General features: G+C 45.7%; 1 protein-coding gene and 1 pseudogene across 1 annotated transcript in view; both read right to left on the bottom strand.

Moving 5' to 3' along the window:
- Positions 1-1143, bottom strand: part of WIPI1 (WD repeat domain, phosphoinositide interacting 1) — a 36717-nt gene extending 35574 nt beyond the window's left edge. The window contains exon 1 of the mRNA XM_047756935.1: positions 975-1143. Within this exon, the coding sequence (XP_047612891.1) occupies positions 975-1054 (80 nt within the window). The 5' untranslated portion in view covers positions 1055-1143. The remainder of the gene's footprint in view (positions 1-974) is intronic.
- Positions 1144-9326: 8183 nt separating this feature from the next.
- Positions 9327-18915, bottom strand: LOC125115023 (AMSH-like protease; annotated as a pseudogene).
- Positions 18916-22185: the final 3270 nt, after the last annotated feature.

Genomic DNA, 22185 nt, shown 5'->3' with positions numbered 1-22185 from the left:
CTGGTACAGCAGGAAATGGGAAACTGGGAATTGCTGCCTGATGCTCTGGGTGCACATTCCAAAGAGATTATTCCATATGGTCCACAGAGCTGGAGTCTAACATGAAAAGAGGTAAGGCGTTTGCTTCTGGGGGGGGTGGGGTGGGGGTGGGGCTGAATCCTCCAGATGTTTGAAACAACTCCAGGCTCTCTGGCCAAAGTCCAAAAGTGAACATCAGGTGAAACATTAAAAAGCCACTCAAAAAGCAACAGGGTGGAGTTCATCCTTCTCGGAGAAGGCAGCCCCAGCCCGGGGCCGGGAAAGGGTTCCTACACCGGGAGAAGGAGACTGTGTCTCGCTGAGTGGGCTAAGTGAAAACCCAGTATAGACCAATGGCAAAGTTTCTGACGTCCAGAGCCGGCAGGCGAGGTGCTCTGCGCTGGGGCTGGGGCAGGGGCTGGCCAGGCCGCAGGGATAGGCTGCCTCTTTGTCATTGGCCCTGCCCAGATGCCACGTTGAGATGCTCAAGGACAAATGGGAAACTTTTTCCTGTGCTCCCATCTTCCCCGGCCTCAACACTTCGCCTTGGGTCAATTTGCAACCCCCGCTCCCTTCCCATCTCCTTTGTTTTGGCCACTGCTCCTCCTTCTCCAGACCCCCACTTAGGTCATTACCCTCCTCCCTCGCCCCCCACATTCCTTAGCCTCCTTTAGCCCCATTCCCCTGGCTAACTCCCTCCTTCCTTCTCGGCCGGCCGTTCCTGGCTCTCCGCCTGCAGCGGGGGATGGGGGCGCTCAGCTCCCCTGCTGGAAGAGGGGAAAAGAGGAAGGGGTGGCTACCAAGACCCGCACCAGTCCGGGGAAGCACCAGCCTTCCCTCCGAGGGCCGATTGGGACGTAGGCCTGTGCCTCTTGCTACAAGTTGCCGACTGGACAACACCCCTGACCGCCACTTTTTCTCTCCCACCTCCCGTCAGGGCTGGTGCCTCGGCTTACGTGCAGTCCTGGTTGAAAGAGAAGCAGCTGAGCGCCGCCTCGACCCTGCCTGGGGGGCGGCCCGCGGCCTCGGCCTCCATCGGGGTTCGACCCGGGGAAGCCGCAGCTCGGAGCGGGCGACAGCCACCTCAGCAGCCCGCTGGCGCCGGCTCCGCGGGCCGGGGTGCCGACCCCGCTCCGCCCCTAGCCCCGCCCCGCCCCAATTAGCTCCGCCCCTTCTCGTCCTGCCCCGCCCCTCATGCCGGCCCTCCCAGGATTAAGCAGCCGAGAGGGCGGGGTCCCCACTGCCTACCCCCATTGGTCGGGGGCCCCTGTCGCGGCGCACCCTTGGCCAATTGCCGATGGTTGTGGGCAGAATCACTCTGTTGGCAGCCCGCCCCCAACTCCGTGAATCGGTTTGCCATTGGGAGAAGGTGAGTGACGCAAAGGCTGCAGGACACGTGGTGGTGTTTTCATTGCCAGGGTGGGGGGGCGGAGCGCGGGAAGGGAAGAACGAGTGCAGCTCCCGCCAGGCCTGCTGGCACTGGTCTGGCTTCTACGTCGTGGCGGCGGCAAAGGAGAAAGAGGACGCGCTCCTTCTCACTCCACCCAAGCCTCTGTCCTGTGTAATACTCGGTCTATTGAACTACAGAGTTTAGTAGAGAGCGTTAGACGCCAAAAGCCCCGCCCTCTTGCAGAGTCTTGAAGCTGCTTTGAAAACTATTTCCAACTTGAGGATGCTAAGGCCAGATAAATAGTAAGTTATCTTATCCATTGCCCTGTGGTTGAGAACTCTTACTGCAGGTCAAGCACTGTATTAACTATGTATATTATCGCCTTGAATTCTTATAAAAGTTTGTGAGGAAAATATAATTATGCCCAATTTTAAAAAGCTGCAACGAAACACACAACTGCTGAACAATTCTTTCTGAAGTAACACACTAAATGGTAAAATGTGAGTTTGTCTGATTTCAAGATCTGTGCACCAAATGACTCTGTTAGACAGTACTTGGCAAAGCCTATCTGATCTGTAGTTGAAAAAAAATGAACGTGTGTGTCTAGTGTGGTGTATTTTATGAAAGGAATGACATATCAAAGACAGCATAATTAAAAACTCACATAATTCCAGATGAATCCTGACAAAGTGTCTCTTTGCCCAAGCTAAATACATATTGCCACGTAGAATTAGCAACACAGTTGGTAATCAGCAGCTCTGCTAATTTTGAATTTATATAATTACTGACGAATTTTTTAATTCATGCTTTGCAAATTTTGAGGCCAAATCATATTTTATTGTTGTTTTACCACAGCATTTCAAACTGGCATAGTTCAAATCTTCTGTTTTGTGACAAAGCTGTATATATGGTTTTTTTTGGAAATTGGGCCTACAGTAGGTGAGCAAAGAGCACTATTTCACTTCAGCTTTTCTAACTAACTTCTGGTTTTGGTTTTCCGAAATGCAAATAAAGGAGTTTCTTCTTTCAATGCTATTATTCTCTCTCTCAACTGATGTAAAAATATAAAAATAGTTCAGCTCCTAGATCTGCAGATGTTGACTGCCCTTAGTTGCCTGTGAGGTTTTGTATAAATCACCATAAGGGAAAAAGCTGCTGCTTGGGTGCTTTAACTGCATCATCTTTGTAACCTCTTGGATCAAAGGTGCCTTCCCCTCCTGCTCCCAGCTCCTCTGGCAAATGCTGGAAGCTTTTTTTGTTCTATTTAGAGAACCAAAGTCTGGCTTGCTAGGTCCTAGGTTGTTGGGAGAGTTATATAATATGCACACTAAGTTTTTAAAGTAGAAGCCATTGTTACCAAGAATTTGGACTTTATGGGGGTAGAGTTGGAGCTGGTGTTAGTTTTTGAACAGGAGTGTTTCATGATAAAAAGCAGTGTTTCAGGCAGATAAACTTAGCCGGGGTGTGCAGAACAGATTAGGAGGAAAAGCCTAGACTAATGTGAAGTTTAGGAGCGAAGGAATGTGAAAAACTAGACTATTGGATGGCAGCAAGGCCAGAAAGGTTAGGGCAAACCCAAGAGACATTTTTTTTCCTTGAAATGTATTTGCCATATAGCATTGTGTAAAGTTAAGGTGTACAACGTGTTTATTTTATACATTTGTATATTGTAATATGACTGTCATTGTAGCGATAGTTAGCACCTCATCACATCACACCAAAAGATATTGCGAAGCAGTGCTCTTCAGGGGAAAGGTAACGTGAGCCACAGGTGTGAACCGCATATGTAGTTTAAAATTTTCAAGACAGGTGTCATTAAAATTTTCTAGACTCTGTGTTAAAAAGGGTAAAAAAAAATGGGTGTGTTAGCTTTAATAATATATTTAACCCCATATATCAAAGGTATCATTTTAGGAGTTCCCATTGTGGTTCAGGAGGTTAAGAATCCAACATAGTGTCCGTGAGGATGTGGGTTCGATCCCTGGCCTCACTCAGTGGGTTAAGGATCCAGCGTTGCCATGAGCCATGGTGTAAGTTACAGATGTGGCTCAGATTTGGCATTTCTGTGGCTGTAGTGTAGGCTGCAGCTGGAGCTCCGATTAGGCCCCTAGCCCAGGAACTTCCATATGCCACAGGCGTGGCCTTAAGAAAAGAAGAAAAAAAAATCATTTTCACAAGTAATCCATTGTAAAACCGTTAATCAGCCAGTTTAGAATATCATTATTTTTTAACATAAGGATTTAAAATGCGGCGTGTGTTTTTCACTTAGAGCACATCTCAGTTCGCATTAGCCATATTTTAGGTCTTATTGGCCCGTGGAATTTTGAGAGCATAAACTGCAGGGCATGGAGACTGATGGGGAAGGGGCATGGCAGGGAAGAAGAGGAAGGACTTAATGTCGATTTCATCCGTGGTCCACAGGCCCCTGGTGCTGCTTTCTGAAACCAGATGTTTGGCGGGTATTTAGGAAGATGCATTTCCCTTCAGACCCATTGAGGTAGTAGAATTGAATGCTCCTTGGAATTAAGGTTCTAGCCTGGAGATGTAGGTCTGGAAGAAAACGGATCACCTTTCCAGCCCCACTTTTCCTATGGCTGCTGTCCCTTGGCTGTTTCCTATTGGGTTAATGGTTCACCATCTGCCAACAACCCATGGAATAACATGGAAATAACATCCCAGGGCTGTTTCATCTGGTTTTATTTTTCCTAAGACCATACGGGAATCCGTATTTTATGTAGCTTTATATTTATAGAAATACTTATGTTATATAAACTTGACTTTTTGTAAAATTTTTAAATATTGACAAATAATTCTTTTTTTAAAAAAACACTATGTGAGCCAAACTAAATACATCAGTTGGCTGGATGTAGTTTGTGGAGTTGGTGACTTCTGTTAGAGGCAGAAGCAGCCACTTTGAGAGGTTCCACCCTCATAAAAAAAAAAACCTCCAGACGTCCATTTATATAAAAAACCAAGGAAAAGGCTATAAATAAATTCGGAGGTGCTGCAGTCATTTACTATCAGGCTGGTTTTTCTCTTTTTAAGTCCTAATTCTCGTCCTAGGCTCTTTGGGAGTGGAAACTCTTGAGTTGAATATCGGGGCTTATAGCATCCTAATCCTTCCATGTTCTTGGAACAGAGATTTCAAGGCTAAAAAACAAAAGCAAAGGACATTGGTGATTGGGGGGGGGGGGGGGTGGTATGGAGAATACTGTGGTTTACCGAAATGGGGACCGGATATTTGACTTTGTCGCTTTTTCCCAATGGAAATTCCTAAGTGTCCCTCTTTTCCCAGACGAAATGTCCCTTATTTCTAGAGAAACAGTAAGTCAGCAGAATCTTAGGAGAATCAGGCCAGGGTCTGGGAATCAAACATCCTTGGTCATATGAAATTGCGGACCACCATTTAGGTAATGAGAAGACGTCCTATTTGCATAACGACGAGGTTGTAATTTTAAGATGCCGATGGGGCATGCCCAGGGCATGACCAGGGGACGCTGGAAATGAGACATCCTGTCTGATGCAACCCTCCTGCCACCCAATATGGCTGCCCCCGGCACCCAACTGTCTATAATTAGAGTAACTACTAGGTGAGCCACTACCACTCCTGGCTGTTGCTGCTTTTTATAAAATCCATTCTATTTTTGTAAAATCAAGTCACAGGAAATAATCACCTTTTTCTTTTCTGATGTATTTCAACACTTTGAATGTGAGCTGCGGAGAACCATGACGGATAAATGTGTGCGGTAGTACTTTGAGAAAAGAATGAAGGAGGAGGGGGAGTGATGGTGAAGGGGTGAGCCCTGCGGGTGGGGGAGAGGGACAAGGGATGGCTCACAATGCCAAGGAAGCTCATCAGCCCCACAGTTCTAAGCAGGGGAGGAGGGTCTGGCCTGCAGGGTGCTGTCTGGGAAAAGAGATGGTCCCATGAGACTGGCAGTCAGGAAGTCTCCAGCCAGGGCTCTGGCTGAGCAGAAGGCATGACGGGGTTTTTTCTTTTTTTCTTTTCTTTGTTTCTTCCTCCTCTTCCTCTTCTTCTTCTTCTGACTGCACCCATGGCACATTGACGTTCCTTGGCCAGGGATCGAACCTGTGCCACAGCATCGACCCGAGAGCTACAGCAGTGACAATGCTGGATCCTTCACTGCTAGACCCCCAGGGAACTTCACAAGTGGGTTTTTCTCTCACAAGCGGGTTTTTCTCTTACTAATCGTAGGCGCCGTCGGTGTGGGGGAGCATGGCGCAGTGAATGAATAGCCCCTAAGATGTGGCTTCCCTCCCCAACTGGAACCATTATTTCTGGGTTTGGTGATTTTAAAAGAGGGAGGGCAGGGAGCAAAAACTAACAACTGACCTAATAGTCCTCGATTCTGTATTTCCTCTCAAGAGTAAGAAGCAATTATTACCGTGGAGAACAGGTGTCTTTGTCTTCACCTCCTCTTCCATCTCTCTTATTTTTGTTTCCAAAATAATCTTCCTAAAACACCAAGGCCCATCACAAGTTCTCCCTAAATAGTTGCTGATCCACTGACGTTCACGAAGACAGCAGCTTTCAGTGCATGCCTCTGCAGACATATCTTGAGCTAACAGTCTATTATTCAAGACAGTGTGGGGAGGTTCACTCATGGAGTTTCTGCTCACTGGGCCATCCTAAGAGCAGCCAAGATCAGTATAGGTCTAGGTGATGTCTGGAAATGGAAAACAAAGCCTGATGGAGGAGTTCCCGTCGTGGCGCAGTGGTTAACGAATCCGACTAAGAACCATGAGGTTGCGGGTTCGATCCCTGGCCTTGCTCAGTGGGTTAAGGATCCCGCGTTGCCGTGAGCTGCGGTGTAGGTCACAGACGCGGCTCGGATTCCGAGTTGCTGTGGCTCTGGCGTGGGCGGCTACAGCTCCGATTGGACCCCTAGCCTGGGAACCTCCACATGCCGCGGGAGCGGCCCAAGAAATGGCAAAAAGAGGGGGGGAAAAAAAGCCTTATGGAAAGCTTGGCTGGAAGCCTCCTACATCTTCTCATTTGCTGATCACTGCATCTGTCCTGGACAGAGGATTTTACCCCCACATCACTAACATAAAGCAAATATGAGAGATGTGGGCTAAGCTGCTAAAGATCCCAGGGCCATTTGTGATGGAGCTGTTGTTTGCACTCACTTCCCTGCACCAGATTTTCAGGTCGCCGTTCCATACTGCCTCTCACACTGCTGTGGCTCAAGGCTGGAAACAGAGTGCATCTGGACCTGTGCGCCATCCTATAAAGGGACAGAGAGGCCAGATAGAGAGGAAAAGGTAGGATTGTGCCAGGAAGGCCACAGGCCAAGTGCCAAGGGGAGATGTGGAGTCCTCCAGCTTTCCAGAAAGATTCAGAGCTTCACTTATATTTGTTGGGGTACTCTGAGAAGTACATTTGGCACTCTTGGGTGGATTTCGCGTCCATGAATTCAACAAAACTTTGATCAGAAAGGTCCAAGAAGTTCCTGCCGCCATGGTGCAGTGGGCTAAGGATCTGACTGCAGCCACGCTGGTCACTGCAGAGGTACTGGTACAATCCCCAGCCCTTGCAGTGGGTTAAAGTACCTGGCATTGCCACACCTGAGGCACAGGTCGCAGCTTAGGCTCGGATTCAATCCCTGGCCCGGGAACTTGCATATGCTGCAGGTACGGCTATAGAAAATATATATTTTTAAACAAAAGTCTAAATTTAAGTAAATAAATACATAAATTCCAATTATTCCAAAAGGCAAAATTTGAATTTGCCCAGCCGGTAAGTATTTACGTAGCATTTATATTGAATTAGGTATTATAAGTAATGTAGAGATGACAAAGTACGTGGGGAGATGTCTAAAGGCCATGTCATTTTATGTATGCCATGTTTGATTCTGATATAGGGCAGAGGTCCTGGAACCAACCCCTGCAGGTACCCACCCTCAACTGTGCTAAAAACATCTTTTGTTGCCAGGCAAAGGGTTAACTTGCACTCGGGGCGGGGGGGGGGGTGGCTTGTTGATAAATGAAGCTGTTAGTTAGGCTCCATCCCGGTTTCTTCCTGGTCTAGAGAGATGGCCTAGGGTGTGGTAACCATTCTTTGTGGAATTCTTTGTGTCTGCGAAGAGGGTGATTTCAAACATTTTAGGACAGCAGGGTGAGGACCAGGCATCCATCGATTCTTGGTGAACAGTGCCATCTAGTGGTCAATGGTTTCCATTCCAAGCTGGTGGGTGGATCTTGAAAAACTGACTTTCCTGAGACCTGGAGAGTTGATCCTAAAGCCTTGGAAAAAGAGTCCCGGAGGCTCCCTATGGGTTATACCAAAACCTCTTCACTCTCTGTACATGGAAAACACAGAGACCTCATTCACCATCTCCCCTGCTGGAGGAGAAATTGGGAAGGAGTTTGCATGTACGCTCCTTTGACAAATTTTTATTCAGTGCCTACTGTGCACCTGCCATGGTTCTAGGTCCTGGGCATGCACCACGGGGACGAATTTTTTTTTTTAAATCCATACCCATGTGGCAGAAAGACCATCAAGAAAAAAATAAAGAGACTAGTTTAGACAGTAATGAGCGCTAAGAAGAAAATAAAGCTGTGAAAGGGCATCTAGAAGTGCTAAGGAGGGGATCGATTCCAAGGAGAGTAAGAAGGGAAGCCCTCCCCAGAAGATTCCATTTGGACAAAGGCCTGAAGCAGAGGCAGCCCTAAAAATAAATAAATAGAATAAAAGCTCCAGAAAGCCCAGGATTGTGTTCATTTGACATGGTTTCACAAGCTTTACCTAGATCTCTTTTTTTTCCAGGAACACCCACTCTCTTCTCATGGGACTTGAGAAAGTTAAAAAAAAAAAATCAGCTCTGATAAGCCTTCGAGGATGTTCCTGAAAGTCATAAACAAGTCAGGTGCAAGGTCAGCAGCGAACAGTGTTTTTCCCAAGGCCACCACCCAGCTGCAAAATGCCTAACCGTGAGTGACTCACGCTGTCTTATTAATGCCTTCCCCAGACGTCAGGGCTCCCCCCACGTCCGAGCAAAGATTTCCTAGATCCCCGAGGATTAAAACCCCCTCCCGCTTCAGGACCACCTCCACCTCTGACTAGATTCCCTTCTCGCCTTAGAATCACTTAGCGCGAACCCCAATCTGACAAAAAGCCACTTCCCGCCGCTTCCCACGGAACAGTGCCTTGCTGCAGTGCGGTAATCAACTGGCACTGCCTGGGCGAAGCTGGTGGTCTTTGCGTGTAACTGGTTTCAGCTCCCAGTGTTTTGTAGAATAAAGTTTGAGAAACACTGGATGAAACCATCACTTTCTACTCTGAAGTTCTTCAAGCCTCAAGCTGAGACATTGCACCCCACCTAAAATGTCTTGTGTACCTACTGGAAAACAGGGTGGGATCCACCAAGGGAGTGAGGGCTGTACCGTTGAATATTTTTAAAATAGGAAGTATTATTATTATTATTATTACTATTACTATTATTATTACTTTTGAAGGCTGCACCTACAGCATATGGGAGTTCCCAGGCCAGGGGTCAAATCCAAGCCGCATCTGTGACCTATACCGCAGCTTGCAGCAAAGCTGGATCCTTCGCCCAATGAGTGAGGCCAGGGGTTGCACTCTCATCCTCATGGACACTACATCAGGTCCTTAACCGGCTGAGCCACAGTGGGAACTCTGAGTATTATTTTTACAGGTTGCCTTGTGTCTGGTCCCTCTTGCTGCTAACATTTTTGGTTGACCATTTGTGCTGTGGATGCTCTTGGCTTGACTGGGGCTTCCTACCCACCCCTCCTGCACGCGGCAACACGGGGATGTCCAGAGAAGGACCAGATTGGTTCTAGGCAAACCATGTACACAACCTCAGCCCACCGGGGGAAGAGGGAGGGTGTAAGCAACAGTTATTCATGAAATCCAACCCACATCTTAGAGGGCTCATTGCAGCAGCAGAGGGGAGAATGGAGAGGAAGATGGGTAAGTGGAAGCGGAGATGAGGCAGGAGGCTGGCCCATCAGTCCCAGCCCAGTGGGAGATGGTTCGACCTGAACTCTGGTGATGACCGGGGTGGGGGTGGAAGCAGATGTCACAGGTCCCAGTGGCCTGTGAGTCCCAGGAGTAAGGAAAGACCACGCAGCATGCAGAGTGGCTGTCACTCTAACTGGGGCTTCCTGGGGTCTCAGGGTCTTCCCAGTAGAAAGGAACTTGTGTCCTTAGCAACGCAAATCTCACTAGTTCTTGCTTCTGCCTTCTGTAGGGTATTCTGCTTACTTCAAAGCCTTGCTCAGTAATTACTAGAAGTCCCTGGAAATGCCTCCCCCATGCAGGGACCTGCCTGATGTGACAGCAGCAATGTTTGGTTTTTCCTTTCCAATACTTTTTCTGCTTTTATGATCATTTTACCATCATTTATGTTTTCGCCGCTCTTACATTCGTGGGGGGTGCATCCCATTGATTCACTTTTTAACTGAGAGGGACGTCACATTCAACGAACCCTTTTGTTTGTTTGCAGCACAATTTATTATCTGGCCCTAGAGTTTGAGTATTGATAGATATTGATTTAATGCCCCTGTGACCTCCTTTGAGACGGAGCAACCGCAAAAGAAAAAAACTTCGAAATGTGCCAGGGAGATAAAAACCAAACTTTCTGATCTACAACTTGTCAACATAAAATACATGTCTGGAATCATCTTAAGAAAACTCCAGCAACCACATGTTCATGGCTGGGTGTCTGGTGTTGATCTTTGGAACGTATCACATTACTTGGGCCCAAGGATTTTTTTTTTTTTTTTTACCAACACATGCCTGCCTGTAGGGGTCCTTGGTGGCTGAAAGCCCTTGTTTCTGCAAGCAGACCCCAAGCATGCCAGCACTGGTGACCCAGAGAGGACCGTGTCCTTATGCTTTGGTGAACAGTCAAAGGTCGACAGCCGCTGGCAGCCGATGCTGGACAAGAGTGCAGTTTGGGTCGGGTGTGTAGGCACCTGTCTCAGAGTGGGGAGGTCTCGTTGATCCTGAACATGGAATAATTCTTCTTTCTCCATGTCGCCATCATCTGGTCTTGCAAATTGCTCTGGCAGGACCATGTGGGTCACAGTGAATTGACGAAGCGTCGCTGTCCGCAGAGTCCTCCAGGGTTTTCCATTCCCCTCCCTCACTGTATGAGATCTGCCAGCCGCAGAGATCTGTGGACAAGATGTCTTGATAAAGCTGCACGTCGCCGTGCTTTAACAGCTACATTGTGAACAGCGCTTGGCTAGCAGCTGGCTCTAAGGCCCTGTTTACGGGAGGAGACGGCCAGCATAATTGACGGCGTCACTTTTGTTGGGTTGATCTGCAAATACACGCGGCAAGGAGCTGCTGTGGTGTCGGGGGCAAGCAGGACAAAGCAGTCCTGTGACCCTGCTGGGACAGAGCGGGGTGGGGGCATGGAGGGGGTCGGGGGTGCCGTTCCTGGCTCCCCTTGTGACCTCTGGCTAATTCTTGCTTCTTGCATTGATCTTCAAAACCCCAAAATGGCTCCCATTCCCGCAACTGCTGGCATCTGAGCAATTTGCTTCCTTTCTGTCTCTGTCAATGTTGGTTGCCTCCGTTTTTTTGTTTGTTTGTTTGTTTGTTTTAATTTCAGCTGTGTTTTTGTTCTTGCTTTGCACAAGTTTTTGGCATTCCACCTTATATTTCTTGAAAAGGTCCTTTTCCAATTCATCAGTCCTTAGGCCTGCAGTCTCCTCCGGCTTCTTCATGCCATCCCACTTTTAGCTCCTCCACATGGCTGGTGATCTTAATACCTGGGGAGCCTTTCTACAAACAAGAGGATACATTGACTGTAACCAGCAAAGGCGTTTTCCAGGTTTCCTTCTTCCAAATGCCACAAATGCCATCCTCTCCATTTCTACTGCGGATCTACTGTCCCATCCTGCCCCCAGTCACGGAAAACAAACTTAGGGTCATCAAAGGGAAAGGGGTGGGAGAGGGATAAATTAGGAGTTTAGGATGGGCAGATACAGACTACTATATATAAAATAGATAACCAGGCATTCCTGTTGTGGCTCAGCTGGCTGAGAACCTGATGTAGGCGCTCCATCGTGGCTCAGTGGTTAACGAATCCTACTAGGAACCATGAGGTTGTGGGTTCAATCCCTGGCCTCGCTCACTGGGTTAAGGATCCAGTATTGCCGTGAGCTGTGGCATAGGTCGAAGACGCAGCTTGGACCCGCGTTGCTGTGACTGTGGTGTAGGCCAGCGGCTTCAGCTCCTATTGGACCCCTAGCCTGGGAACCTCCATATGCTGCAGGTATGGCCCTAGAAAAGACAAAAAGACACACACACACACACACATACACACAGAACCTGACACAGTCTCTCCCTGGCCTCACTCGGTGGGTTAAGTATCCAGCGTTGCCCCACACTGTGACATAGGTTGAAGATGTGGCTCAGATCTAGTGTGGCTGTGGCTGTGGCTGTGGCTGTGGCTTAGGTTTCAGCTGCAGCTCTGATTCAACCCTTAGCCTGGGAACTTTTATATGCTGCAGGTGCAGCTGTAAGAAGAAAAGAAAAGAAAAAGAAAAGATAACCATCAAGGACCTACTGAGTAACACAGAGAACTATATTCAATATTTATTTATTTACTTTTTGTCTTTTTAGGGCCACCCCCGCGACATATGGAACTTCCCAGGCTAGGGGTTAAATTGGAGTGGCAGCTGCCAGCCTACACCACAGCTCACAGCAATGCTGGATCCGAAGCCACTAAGGGAGGCCAGGGATCAAACCCGCATCCTCATGGATACTCGTCAGGTTCTTAACCCGCTGAGCCACAACAGGAACTCCAAGCTAAATCCTCTTGATGCACCATTAATCTCCAGATATGCTGGGCCATGATCTTCAGATAAGCCAGTGGTATGATTTCATCCCAGCTTCTCTTCAGCCTGGGGATCTCCGCTCTGCAGGCTTCCTGTTAGGGTGACAAGTGGTGCCGGTCACACAGCTGATACAGGACAAACTGCTTTGTTTCCATTGACTGCAGAGATCGTGCATGACATTGAAGGGGGAATGTCTCAGAGGCAGCCGACACCTGAATCTTAGACATAGGGTAGATGATATGGGATAGAGGGAGAAAGAGAGAGAGAAAGAGAGAGGGAGAGAAACCAGGTCACTGACAAAGAGGTAGTAGCTGAAGCCATGAGAAGAGGTAGTGTGTAATGGAAAACGTGTCCGTTGGTGAAGAACTGGAATGAAGTGTTCTGATTTGAGGCTTTGAGTATTCCTTTAATTTTAGTTCCACTATCAGGAGGAAGCTGGCTTGTGTGTTGAGCCGGCTGCGACAGCTCTAAGCCACACATTGCTAATGAGTGAGAGCCTCTGTTATAAATGGAAATACGAACTGGAAACCACTCATTGGCTGAAACGAAGTACACCCGTTTCTTTTGGTAGCTATTATCTACGGGATCGCCAATTTCCTTATTGATTGCAAATCCACAGAGGGAATAGAAAGCTGGTGTATTTTCTAAAAACACGACTGAGAGTTTCCACAGCTGCGTATCTGAAGTGGTATGATTAGACTTTCCTTGGTTCTATGAGGTCAGAAACATCCTTTAGTGGGTTTCTAATTTCTTATGGAAGTTTGGTTCCATAGGTTATTTTAGGAGCCTTTAGGAAAGACGTCAAGTGGATGAGACAGACATATTTTAAAATATTTAAAGTGGCCATCTCCTAGGTCCTCGGTTCTGGCCTTTCTGCTTTCTCCTCAAGGCCCTATTCCCACACTTGGGGGTATAAGTCAGCCTCTATCTGCAGATGACCCTGGCCTGACCTCACTCTCTGGAATGCTCTACCTGCCTTTGACTTTCACTCTGAGCACATCAACATGCACTGCCAATGGCATTCCTGGTGGGATCTCTTTCTCCGAAATTCTTAAAAGAATCCTGCTTCGGCACTTCCCAGGGAATGGTGGGAGAGTTGTCTTTTACAAAGAGATGCATCCCATACCAAGGACAGGAATTATTTTGCACCATTGTATGCACTGACTATTTGCAAGGTAGGCTGTTCATTTCCATTCTTTTCTCCTGATCCGTGACCATAGTGTAGATTCTGAGGTCTTCTTGACCTGGGTGTATCATTTCCCATGAACACATAGCCCAATGCCTTACACCTCCAGGGTTCTTACCGCAGTAGCCTGTGTGTTTTCTTCAAAGCAGTTATCACAGCCTGAAATTAACTTGTTTGTTTGTTCACATGTTGCTGTCTATAGATCAGGGTCTTCTAGCATCTAGAGCAATGCTTGATCACAAAGTAGGAGCTCATGAAATATTTGCTACCTGACTGACTTAAAGAATCAGTTATTTAAAAATCATACAGGAAGTTCCTGTTGTGGCTCTGCGGTTAGCAAACCTGACTGGCATCCACATCCACGAGGATGCGGGTTTGATCCCTGGCCTTGCTCAGTGGGTTAAGGATCCGGCGTTGCTACGAGCTGTGATGTAGGTTGCAGACTCGGCTTGGATCTGGCATTGCTCTGGCTGTGGCATAGGCCAGCGGCTACAGCTCCAACTCAACCCCTAGCCTGGGAACTTCCATATGTCGTGGGTGAGGCCCTAAAAAGACAAAAGGCAACAAACAAACAAACAAACAAAAAAACACATACATGAGTTCCCTTGTGGCACAGTGGGTTAAGGATCCAGTATTCTCACTGTAGCAGCTTGGGTTGCCGTTGTGGTACGTGTTTAATCCCTAACCTGGGAACTTCCATGTGCTCTGGGTGCAGGAAAAAAACAAAAAATCATACAAAAATTAGCTTTTTGTTAACTTACTGTAGGTGCCGCTTTTTGTCTCTTAAACAATGATATTGTCCAAATTTAATTGGTATAATGACCAAATGTCAACTAACTATATTAGTGGCTCTTGAACTTTTTGCATTTCCTTTGACACTCATAAAAATTATTGACCCCAAGGAGCTACTGTTTGTGTGGGTTATATCTATCATTATTTGGTGCTATAGAAATAAAAACTGAGAAGAGTTCAAAATATTTATTAACTGATTCATTAAAAAATAATAAATTCATCATATGTTAATATTAATATCATTTTTTTTCTGTTTCTAAAATAAACAAAAAATAAAGAGGGACGTAGTTTCACACTTTAACAAATCTCTTTAATGTCTGGCTTAAGAGAGGACAGCTGGTGGCTCAGCAGGTTAAGGATCTAGCATTGTCACTGCTGTGGCTCAGGACACTGCTTTGGTGTAGGTTCGTTTAGCTGGCCTGGGAACTTCTGCATGCCTTGGGCATGGCCAAAAAAAGAAAAAAAAGAAAAAGAAAAAAGACAGCTGGACTCTCATAACTGCTTCTGCATTGATATCACATATCACACAACCTCCTGACAACCTCACCATACACTTGGGAGGGAACAAGAGTGAAAAAGGCAAGTCATACCTCAGTATTATTTTGAAAGTAGCTTTTCATTCACAGGTGCCTCAAGATATTCCTGAATAGCCCCAGGAACCCTTGAAGCACATTTTGAAAACAACATCAACAACAAAAACCCCAGTATTGGTGGAGAGGAATCTTTCTCTTTGGCTGTGAACTACATCCTTCTCCTTTAAATACTGTATCTTCTTCTTCAACATCTTTCGCTGAGTCTTAAATTGTTTGTATTCCTCAAAAATGTATCGTTGCCAAAGGTGGCCAGGATGCAGAATGAGTGATGGATGATGGAAAAGCAAAGCAAAGGTCAATGTTGATTGCATTTAGACCCATTCGCACACAAACAAAAACATCGATAATAAAAACACGTGCCTTTACGAGGGGCATGTAGGAGCTGCTCCCTATTCTCCAAAGATTATCTCTACTCTTTAAGACATTTCCTGATAGGAGTTGTGAGCCTCACTTCATAGACAAAGAAAGGAAAGCTCAGAAAATGTAAACAATGTATCCAAGGCCACCAAGCTAATAAGTGACAGAGTAGTGACTCTTTTCCTCCCAAAACATGTACTTTTTACCATCAGCTGCTAGATTACCAACACATGGGGAAAAAAACAGAAACAATGACAAGCTCACTGTCAATGAACCTTGTTTTGCATAAATGAATCAAACAATCTGAAAAATAGAGGGAGTCCTCTGATGGCCTAGCAGGTTGAGGCGCCTGTGTTCTCACCGCTGTGGCTCTGGGGGAGGCTGTGTGGCGTAGGTTCGATCCCTGGACAGCAACTTCCACATACTGCTTTTGGGGCAAAAAGGGAAAAAACAAACAAACAAACGAGAGAACCTGAAATAAATGTTGCAACTCTCATTAAAATATCTACCTATAGATATAGATACATAGTTCTTTTTTCTTTCAATAATGTGCAACTAATAAGAAGTCAATAAGTCAATGCATTTTCTTTCTTTCTTTTTTTTGGGTCTTTTTGCCATTTCTAGGGCCCCTCCCTCGGCTTATGGAGGTTCCCAGGCTAGGGGTCTAATTGGAGCTGTAGCCGCTGGCCTACACCACAGCCACAGCAATGCAGGATCTGAGCCACGTCTGCGACCTACACCACAGCTCACTTCAATACTAGATCCTTAACCCACTGAGCGAGGCCAGGGATCGAACCTGCAACCTGATGGTTCCTGGTCGGATTTGTTAACCACTGCGCCACGACAGGAACTCTGCATTTTTTTTTTTCTGATTTGAAAAGTAATACATCTACAGCAAAAGACTGAAAAACAACACAATATCCATCAAGGGAAGATAGGTTACATTAACAGGTACCTTGATAGATGTGGTACTATGCAGTCGTTAAAAAAGAATGAGACACCTGTATTGATATGACATGGAACCATCTCTGAGAAATGTTGTAGGAAAAAAATACAGTAGCATAAGGTCTGTTTCTATTAAAAAGTAAATGTGTTAATGTGCATAGGTAACTGGTTTCCTTCTTTTTGGCTGCAGCCTGCAGCTGCTTGATGTAGGAGCTCAGTTCCCAGACCAGGGGTTGAACTCGGGCTCTGTGCCTCTGTTTTTCTCTCCCATATTCTAGGGGACACAAGCCACATTCCCAAGATCTTCCCTGCTCTCTGCGCTGAGGCACCCTGGGATGGGCCTGAGGGTTTTTGCAGCACAGTCGAGCTTCCAACCAGGGCCAGTTATATAATTTTCAGGACCATGTAGAAAATGGAAATGCTCTCCTTTGTTTGCAGAGCAAGAAAAAATGCTGTTAAAGGCACTAAACTCTAAAGCTTTTTCCTTTAAAAATACTGTATTAGTTGTGAAATGTAGTGGAGGTAAGAAAGCCACATGAGTATCGATGTAACTTACAAATAGCAAAAAAAAAAATACTATTCTGGCGTCATTTAAAATAACACACTAATTTGCTAATGTGAGATCTTGACTGATCACTAGGGCTTTCTGGCTCATCAAATGTTATTCTTTTAGCAGCTTCATTTTTTTTGGTCCTTTTTTTAGGGCTGCACCTGCGGCACACGGAGGTTCCCAAGCTAGGGGTCAAAGTGGAGTTGTAGCCTCTGGCCACAGCCACAGCCACAGCCATGCCAGATCCTTACCCACTGAGTGAGGCCAGGGATCAAACTTGCATCCTCATAGATGCTAGTCAGATTCGTTTCCACGGAACCACGACAGGAACTCCAGCAGCTTCATTTTTTTTTTTTTAATTTTTATTTATTTATTTATTTATTTTTTGTTGTCGTTGTTGTTGCTATTTCTTGGGCCGCTCCCGCGGCATATGGAGGTTCCCAGGCTAGGGGTTGAATCGGAGCTGTAGCCACCGGCCTACGCCAGAGCCACAGCAACGCGGGATCCGAGCCGCGTCTGCAACCTACACCACAGCTCACGGCAACGCCGGATCGTTAACCCACTGAGCAAGGGCAGGGACCGAACCCGCAACCTCATGGTTCCTAGTCGGATTCGTTAACCACTGCGCCACGATGGGAACTCCAGCAGCTTCATTTTTAATTGGTGTCGTTGAGAGCAATGTCAGCCTACTCTTGGCAAATGTCAGCTTGTAAATGATTTTTAATTATGAGAAGGATTATTCTACAGATGCAAGTTTCAGTTTATTGTATGACCCCCATAAGTTACAGGAGCCGTCAGATGAAACATTGAAGTTGGTGTGCAAATTTACATTTAAACTTAAATTCAGACCTACACAGAACTGATCAGCATTGAAAAGCTACAACTATTGATCTAGCCATTGATCTATAAAATAAAATGTCTGTTTTATCAACTGGCCTATCTCTCTTAGACATACTTTGTTGATTTCTGGAAAGTGGAGGGATTTCTAGGTTGCTGCCTGTTCCCAAAGCCTTAGAGATGAGGAGACGCGGAGTGGGAGGGAGCTTCCTCTTTATTTGTAGGTTTTGCTATTATTTGGCTTTTTAAAAATTTTTATTTTTAAAAAATGTTGTTGGAGTATAGTTGGCTTACAATGTGGTATGAGTTTCAGGTGTACAGCAAAATGAATCGGTCATGCATATAAATATATCCATTCTTTTTTTCCCTATATAGGTAATTATAAACCTGGGCTATACAGTAAGTCCTTGTTAATCACCTGTGTCACACAGTCGTGTGTATAAGTTATCCCCCCCCCCCCAATTCCTCCCTCCCAGCAGTGGGTTTTAAAGGTAAAACCTTTGAAACCTGTGAGTTTGTTTCTGTTTTATAAATAAGTCCTTTTGTATCATTTTTATTGGATTCCTAATACAAGCGATTTCATGTGATATTTGTCTTTGTCTGACTTGCTTCACTCAGAATGAGCATCTCCGGTTCCATCCATCTTGCTGCAAACAGCATTATTTCATTCTTTTTATGGCTAAATGATTTTCCCTTGTAGATATGGATCACATCTTCTTTATCCTTTCCTCTGTCGATGGACATTGAGGTTGCTTCCATATCTTGGCTTTCGTACTGTTCGGCTTTCTAAACATGGGCGTCTCTTAATTGTTCGACTAAAAAACTTGTTCACAAGAAAGGAAACACTTCAAGAAAGAAATGCATGGGTGTCTTACAATCTCAGTACTCAGTTGCTCGTTGGTAATATTTTGATTTTGTCAGCCTTTCCAACACTTTTTTTTTTTGGCCCCATCCCTGGCACGTGGAAGTTCCCAGGCCAGGGATTGAAAACCCGCACAACAGTGACAATGCTGGGTCCTTAACCCACTGGGCCACCAGGGAACTCCTCCAACAGCTTTAATGGTTGTATTTTTTATTGCCTTCCTTTTTGTATTAGACATAGCTCTCTATAGTTCGGCATCTTTCATGCAACTGCAAAATGGTAAGCGGAAAATTGCCAAATCTAGGGCATTAAGTCAGATCAACTCCACTTCTTCCTGGGGCAGGTTTTTGGAAAGCTAGGGAGTCAGCTGTCATTTTCATGGTTGTTTATTGGAAGATGAGATAGGCTTGAATGAAGAGGATGCCGACAGAAGGCCGTTTCCTGCTTTGGACCCCCCGTGTGTGCCCAGGAGGAGTCACGGGCTGGCTGCCTTGGCCAGCAGGGCCCCAGGGGCTGCTTGACCCCCGGCTGCCTGATGTCAGGCATGGCGAGAAGGCTGGCAGCAGGCGGGCAGGGCCGCCTCCGGGGGTGTGATGAATGGTCAGCAGAACAGGCTGTCAGGCGGTGCCTCTCCCTGTAGCTTCTCATCAAGGCCTCCCTCACAATCAGCTTCTCAGATAAAGGCCAAAGAACACGGAGGTTCCAACTCAAAACACCTATTTCCTCTTTGCTTAAATAAGTAAACAAAACATTTAAAATAGCTTTAAAAATTATAAAATGCAGAATTCCCATCGTGGCTCAGCAGAAACAAATCTGACTAGCCTCCGTGAGGACACAGGTTCGATCCCTGGCCTCACTCTGGGTTAAGGATCCAGCGTCGCCATGAACTGTGGTGTAGGTCGAGGACACGGCTCAGATCTGGCGTTGCTGTGGCTGTGACATAGGCTGGCAGCTATAGCTCCAATTTGACCCCTAGCCTGAGGACCTCCATGTGCCGTGGGTGTGGCCCTAAAAAGAAAAGAAAGAAAACATTATAAAAATGCAGATTGGATTTATTTCTATAAGGAAAGCATGATTTCACACTCAAAAAGCAATGAAGACATTAAATGCAATTTTGACATATTAACAGATGAAGGGGGGAGCATTAATTCTCTCAATAGCTCTCTTAGTGGATTGATCATCCAGAATAAAAATTCTCAGCCAGCTGGGAATAGAAGGGAACTTCCTTATCCCAATAAAAAGTGTCTATCAGAATCTTTCATCAAACCGCTTACTTGCTATAGAAACATGGCGAGAATTTCCTAGGGGTCAGACCTGCATGCCCTGTGTCTCCACATGGTGGTTCAATAGATGAGTTGAATCTCCATCGGTGAGTAAAATTGTTCAAACCTTGTATTTTCTTGCTAATATTTTGGGTTGCTTGATCAGAAAAATACTAGAAGATAGTATGTTGAAAAAAAGCTATTCCCTATGGCTACGCATTGTTGTCACGTTCTATTTTGCATTATCAGGTCCTTGTCACCAAAAGGATTTCTGGATATCTAGTCTGTCATATTAGGGGAAATAGAGGTCTCAGGCCTTTTTTTTCCCCCTGCCTTTCTTTATTATAGGAGAGTTTTTTTGGGGGGGATAGATAATATATGCACGTAGTTCAAAATGGAAAGGTACTGAGAGGCATGTACAAAAGTAAGTCTTTGCTCCTCCCTGGGCCGTGGTTGCCCAGCTTCTCTCCCTGGGGGCAATTATTCTCGCCAGTTTCCTGTGAATCCTTCTGGAGACTGTCTGTCTGTCTTTCTCCTTTCCTTCTTCTTTTTTAACATAAGACATTACCTCGCAATAGAGACCTTTCTTTGTTCTCTACCTAGCTTTTTTCCTTTTTTTTTCTTTTGTGGCCACCCTGCAGCATATGGAATTCCCAGGCCAGGGATCAGATCGGAGCCTAGTTTTGAGCCTAGTTTCCACCTAAGCTACAGTTGCAGCAACGCTGAATCCTTAACCCACCGTGCTGGCCGGGGATCGAATCTGCCCCCCAGCACTCTCAAGACACTGCCAATCCCGTCCCACCACAGCGGGAATCCCTCTACCTTGTCTTTAGTCCTTTAGAGATATTCAGCGACAAATCTCACCAAATTAGAACATCTAGGGTTGGCTCATCTTTTGAATGGCTATTTTCCATTGTGAGAAAAAATATTATATATCTTTACGTATTATGTAGATTCTTTGTTATATATATTATGTCATATACATTATTTAAATATTCTGTTAATGGCTGTTTGTAGTGTTTCTAGTTAATATTCCTTTTTTTTTTTTTTTTTTTTTTTTGCTTTTCAGGGCTGCACCTGAGGGATATGGAATTTCCCGGCTAGGCGTTGAATCAGAGCTACAGTTGCTGGCCTACACCACAGCCATAGCAATGCAGGATCCTTAACCCACTGAGCGAGGCCAGGGATCGGACCCACATCCTCATGGATACTATTCAGATTCGTTTCTGCTGTACCACAACAGGAACTCCTCTAATTAATATTCTTGCGTCCATGTCGGTTCTTATGTGTATCTGGAGAAAACATTTATGATAGGAAAAGGGTATGAGCATTATAACTTTTTCTGGATGACTAGCCTATTGTCTCAACATCTATTGGGTAGTTCATTTTCCCCTCATCTATTTGAAATGCCATCTTTATTATACATGAAATTTCTATATGTTTGAGTCTATGTTGGTATTTTCTGTTCTGAACCCCTGATGTGTGCGTGTGTGTGTGTGTGTGTGTGTGTGTGTGTGTGTGTGTTCCTGGGCCAAGCTTGATAATATAGTAACATCTGGAGGGGTAGGCCCTTCTCATTATTTTACAGACTACTCTTAATTTTTCCAGATGAGCCTTAGAATTAGTTTGTTTCCTTTTGCAAAACAAAATCAAAGCATAACTCAAAAATGTAACACTTTGGGTTTTTTATTAGTTAAATTTAGAAATTGGTTTGGGGTCATCCATACCGTTGTGATATCCCAGAAGAAGGCGATCCCTTCCCATTCGTTCAAAGTTGCTTTGGGGTCCTTCGGGGTACTTTTTTTGGCTGTGGCATACAGTGGCTTGATGTGGGATCTCAGTTCCCAGACCAAGGACTGAACCCAGGTCGTAGCCGCGAAAGCTCAGAATCCTAACCACTAGACCACCAAGGAACTCCCGTCACGTCTCTGGTTAAGTTGATCTGCAGGTCCTTCAGGTCTTTGTCACACTGCCATCCAAGCCTGTGGTTTAGGTCAGGTCTTAGGTCTCTCCTTACCCAGCATCTGCTCTTCCCCTTCCAGGTCTGGTTGTCAGGGCTCTTTTTGTTTGTGTTTTTTTATCTGCCATGTTTGCCTCTGCCATGTGTTGGGTCTTGAGGTTTCCCTTTCCTTTTAGAGAACTTAGCCATGCATTAAAAACATTGTTATACGTGACCCCAAATTTCCAGGTGATGACAATCAGAAATTTTCCCTCTCTTTTTTTTGTCTTTTTAGGGATGCACACGCAGCATATGGAGGTTCCCAGCCACAGCAATGCCAGATCCAAACCACACCTGCGACCTATACCACAGCTCACAGCAACGCTGGATTCTTAACCCACTGAGCAAGGCTAGGGATCAAACCTGCATCCTCATGGATGCTAGTCAGATTCGTTCCTGCTGAGCCACGATGGGAACTCCAGAAATTTTTCTTTTTACTGTAGTTTTCCACCTTGAGATTTAGTCAGCCATTCATTCATCCATTCATTCATTTATTCATGTGCAATTACTTATGCACCTAATATGGGCTAGGCACTGGTGATACAAAGATGACTA

The sequence above is a fragment of the Phacochoerus africanus genome, chromosome 14 (assembly GCF_016906955.1).
Source record: "Phacochoerus africanus isolate WHEZ1 chromosome 14, ROS_Pafr_v1, whole genome shotgun sequence".
Classification (NCBI taxonomy): Eukaryota; Metazoa; Chordata; class Mammalia; order Artiodactyla; family Suidae; genus Phacochoerus; species Phacochoerus africanus.
Note: the sequence above shows the minus strand (reverse complement) of the source record. Positions and strands in the feature narration are given on the sequence as shown.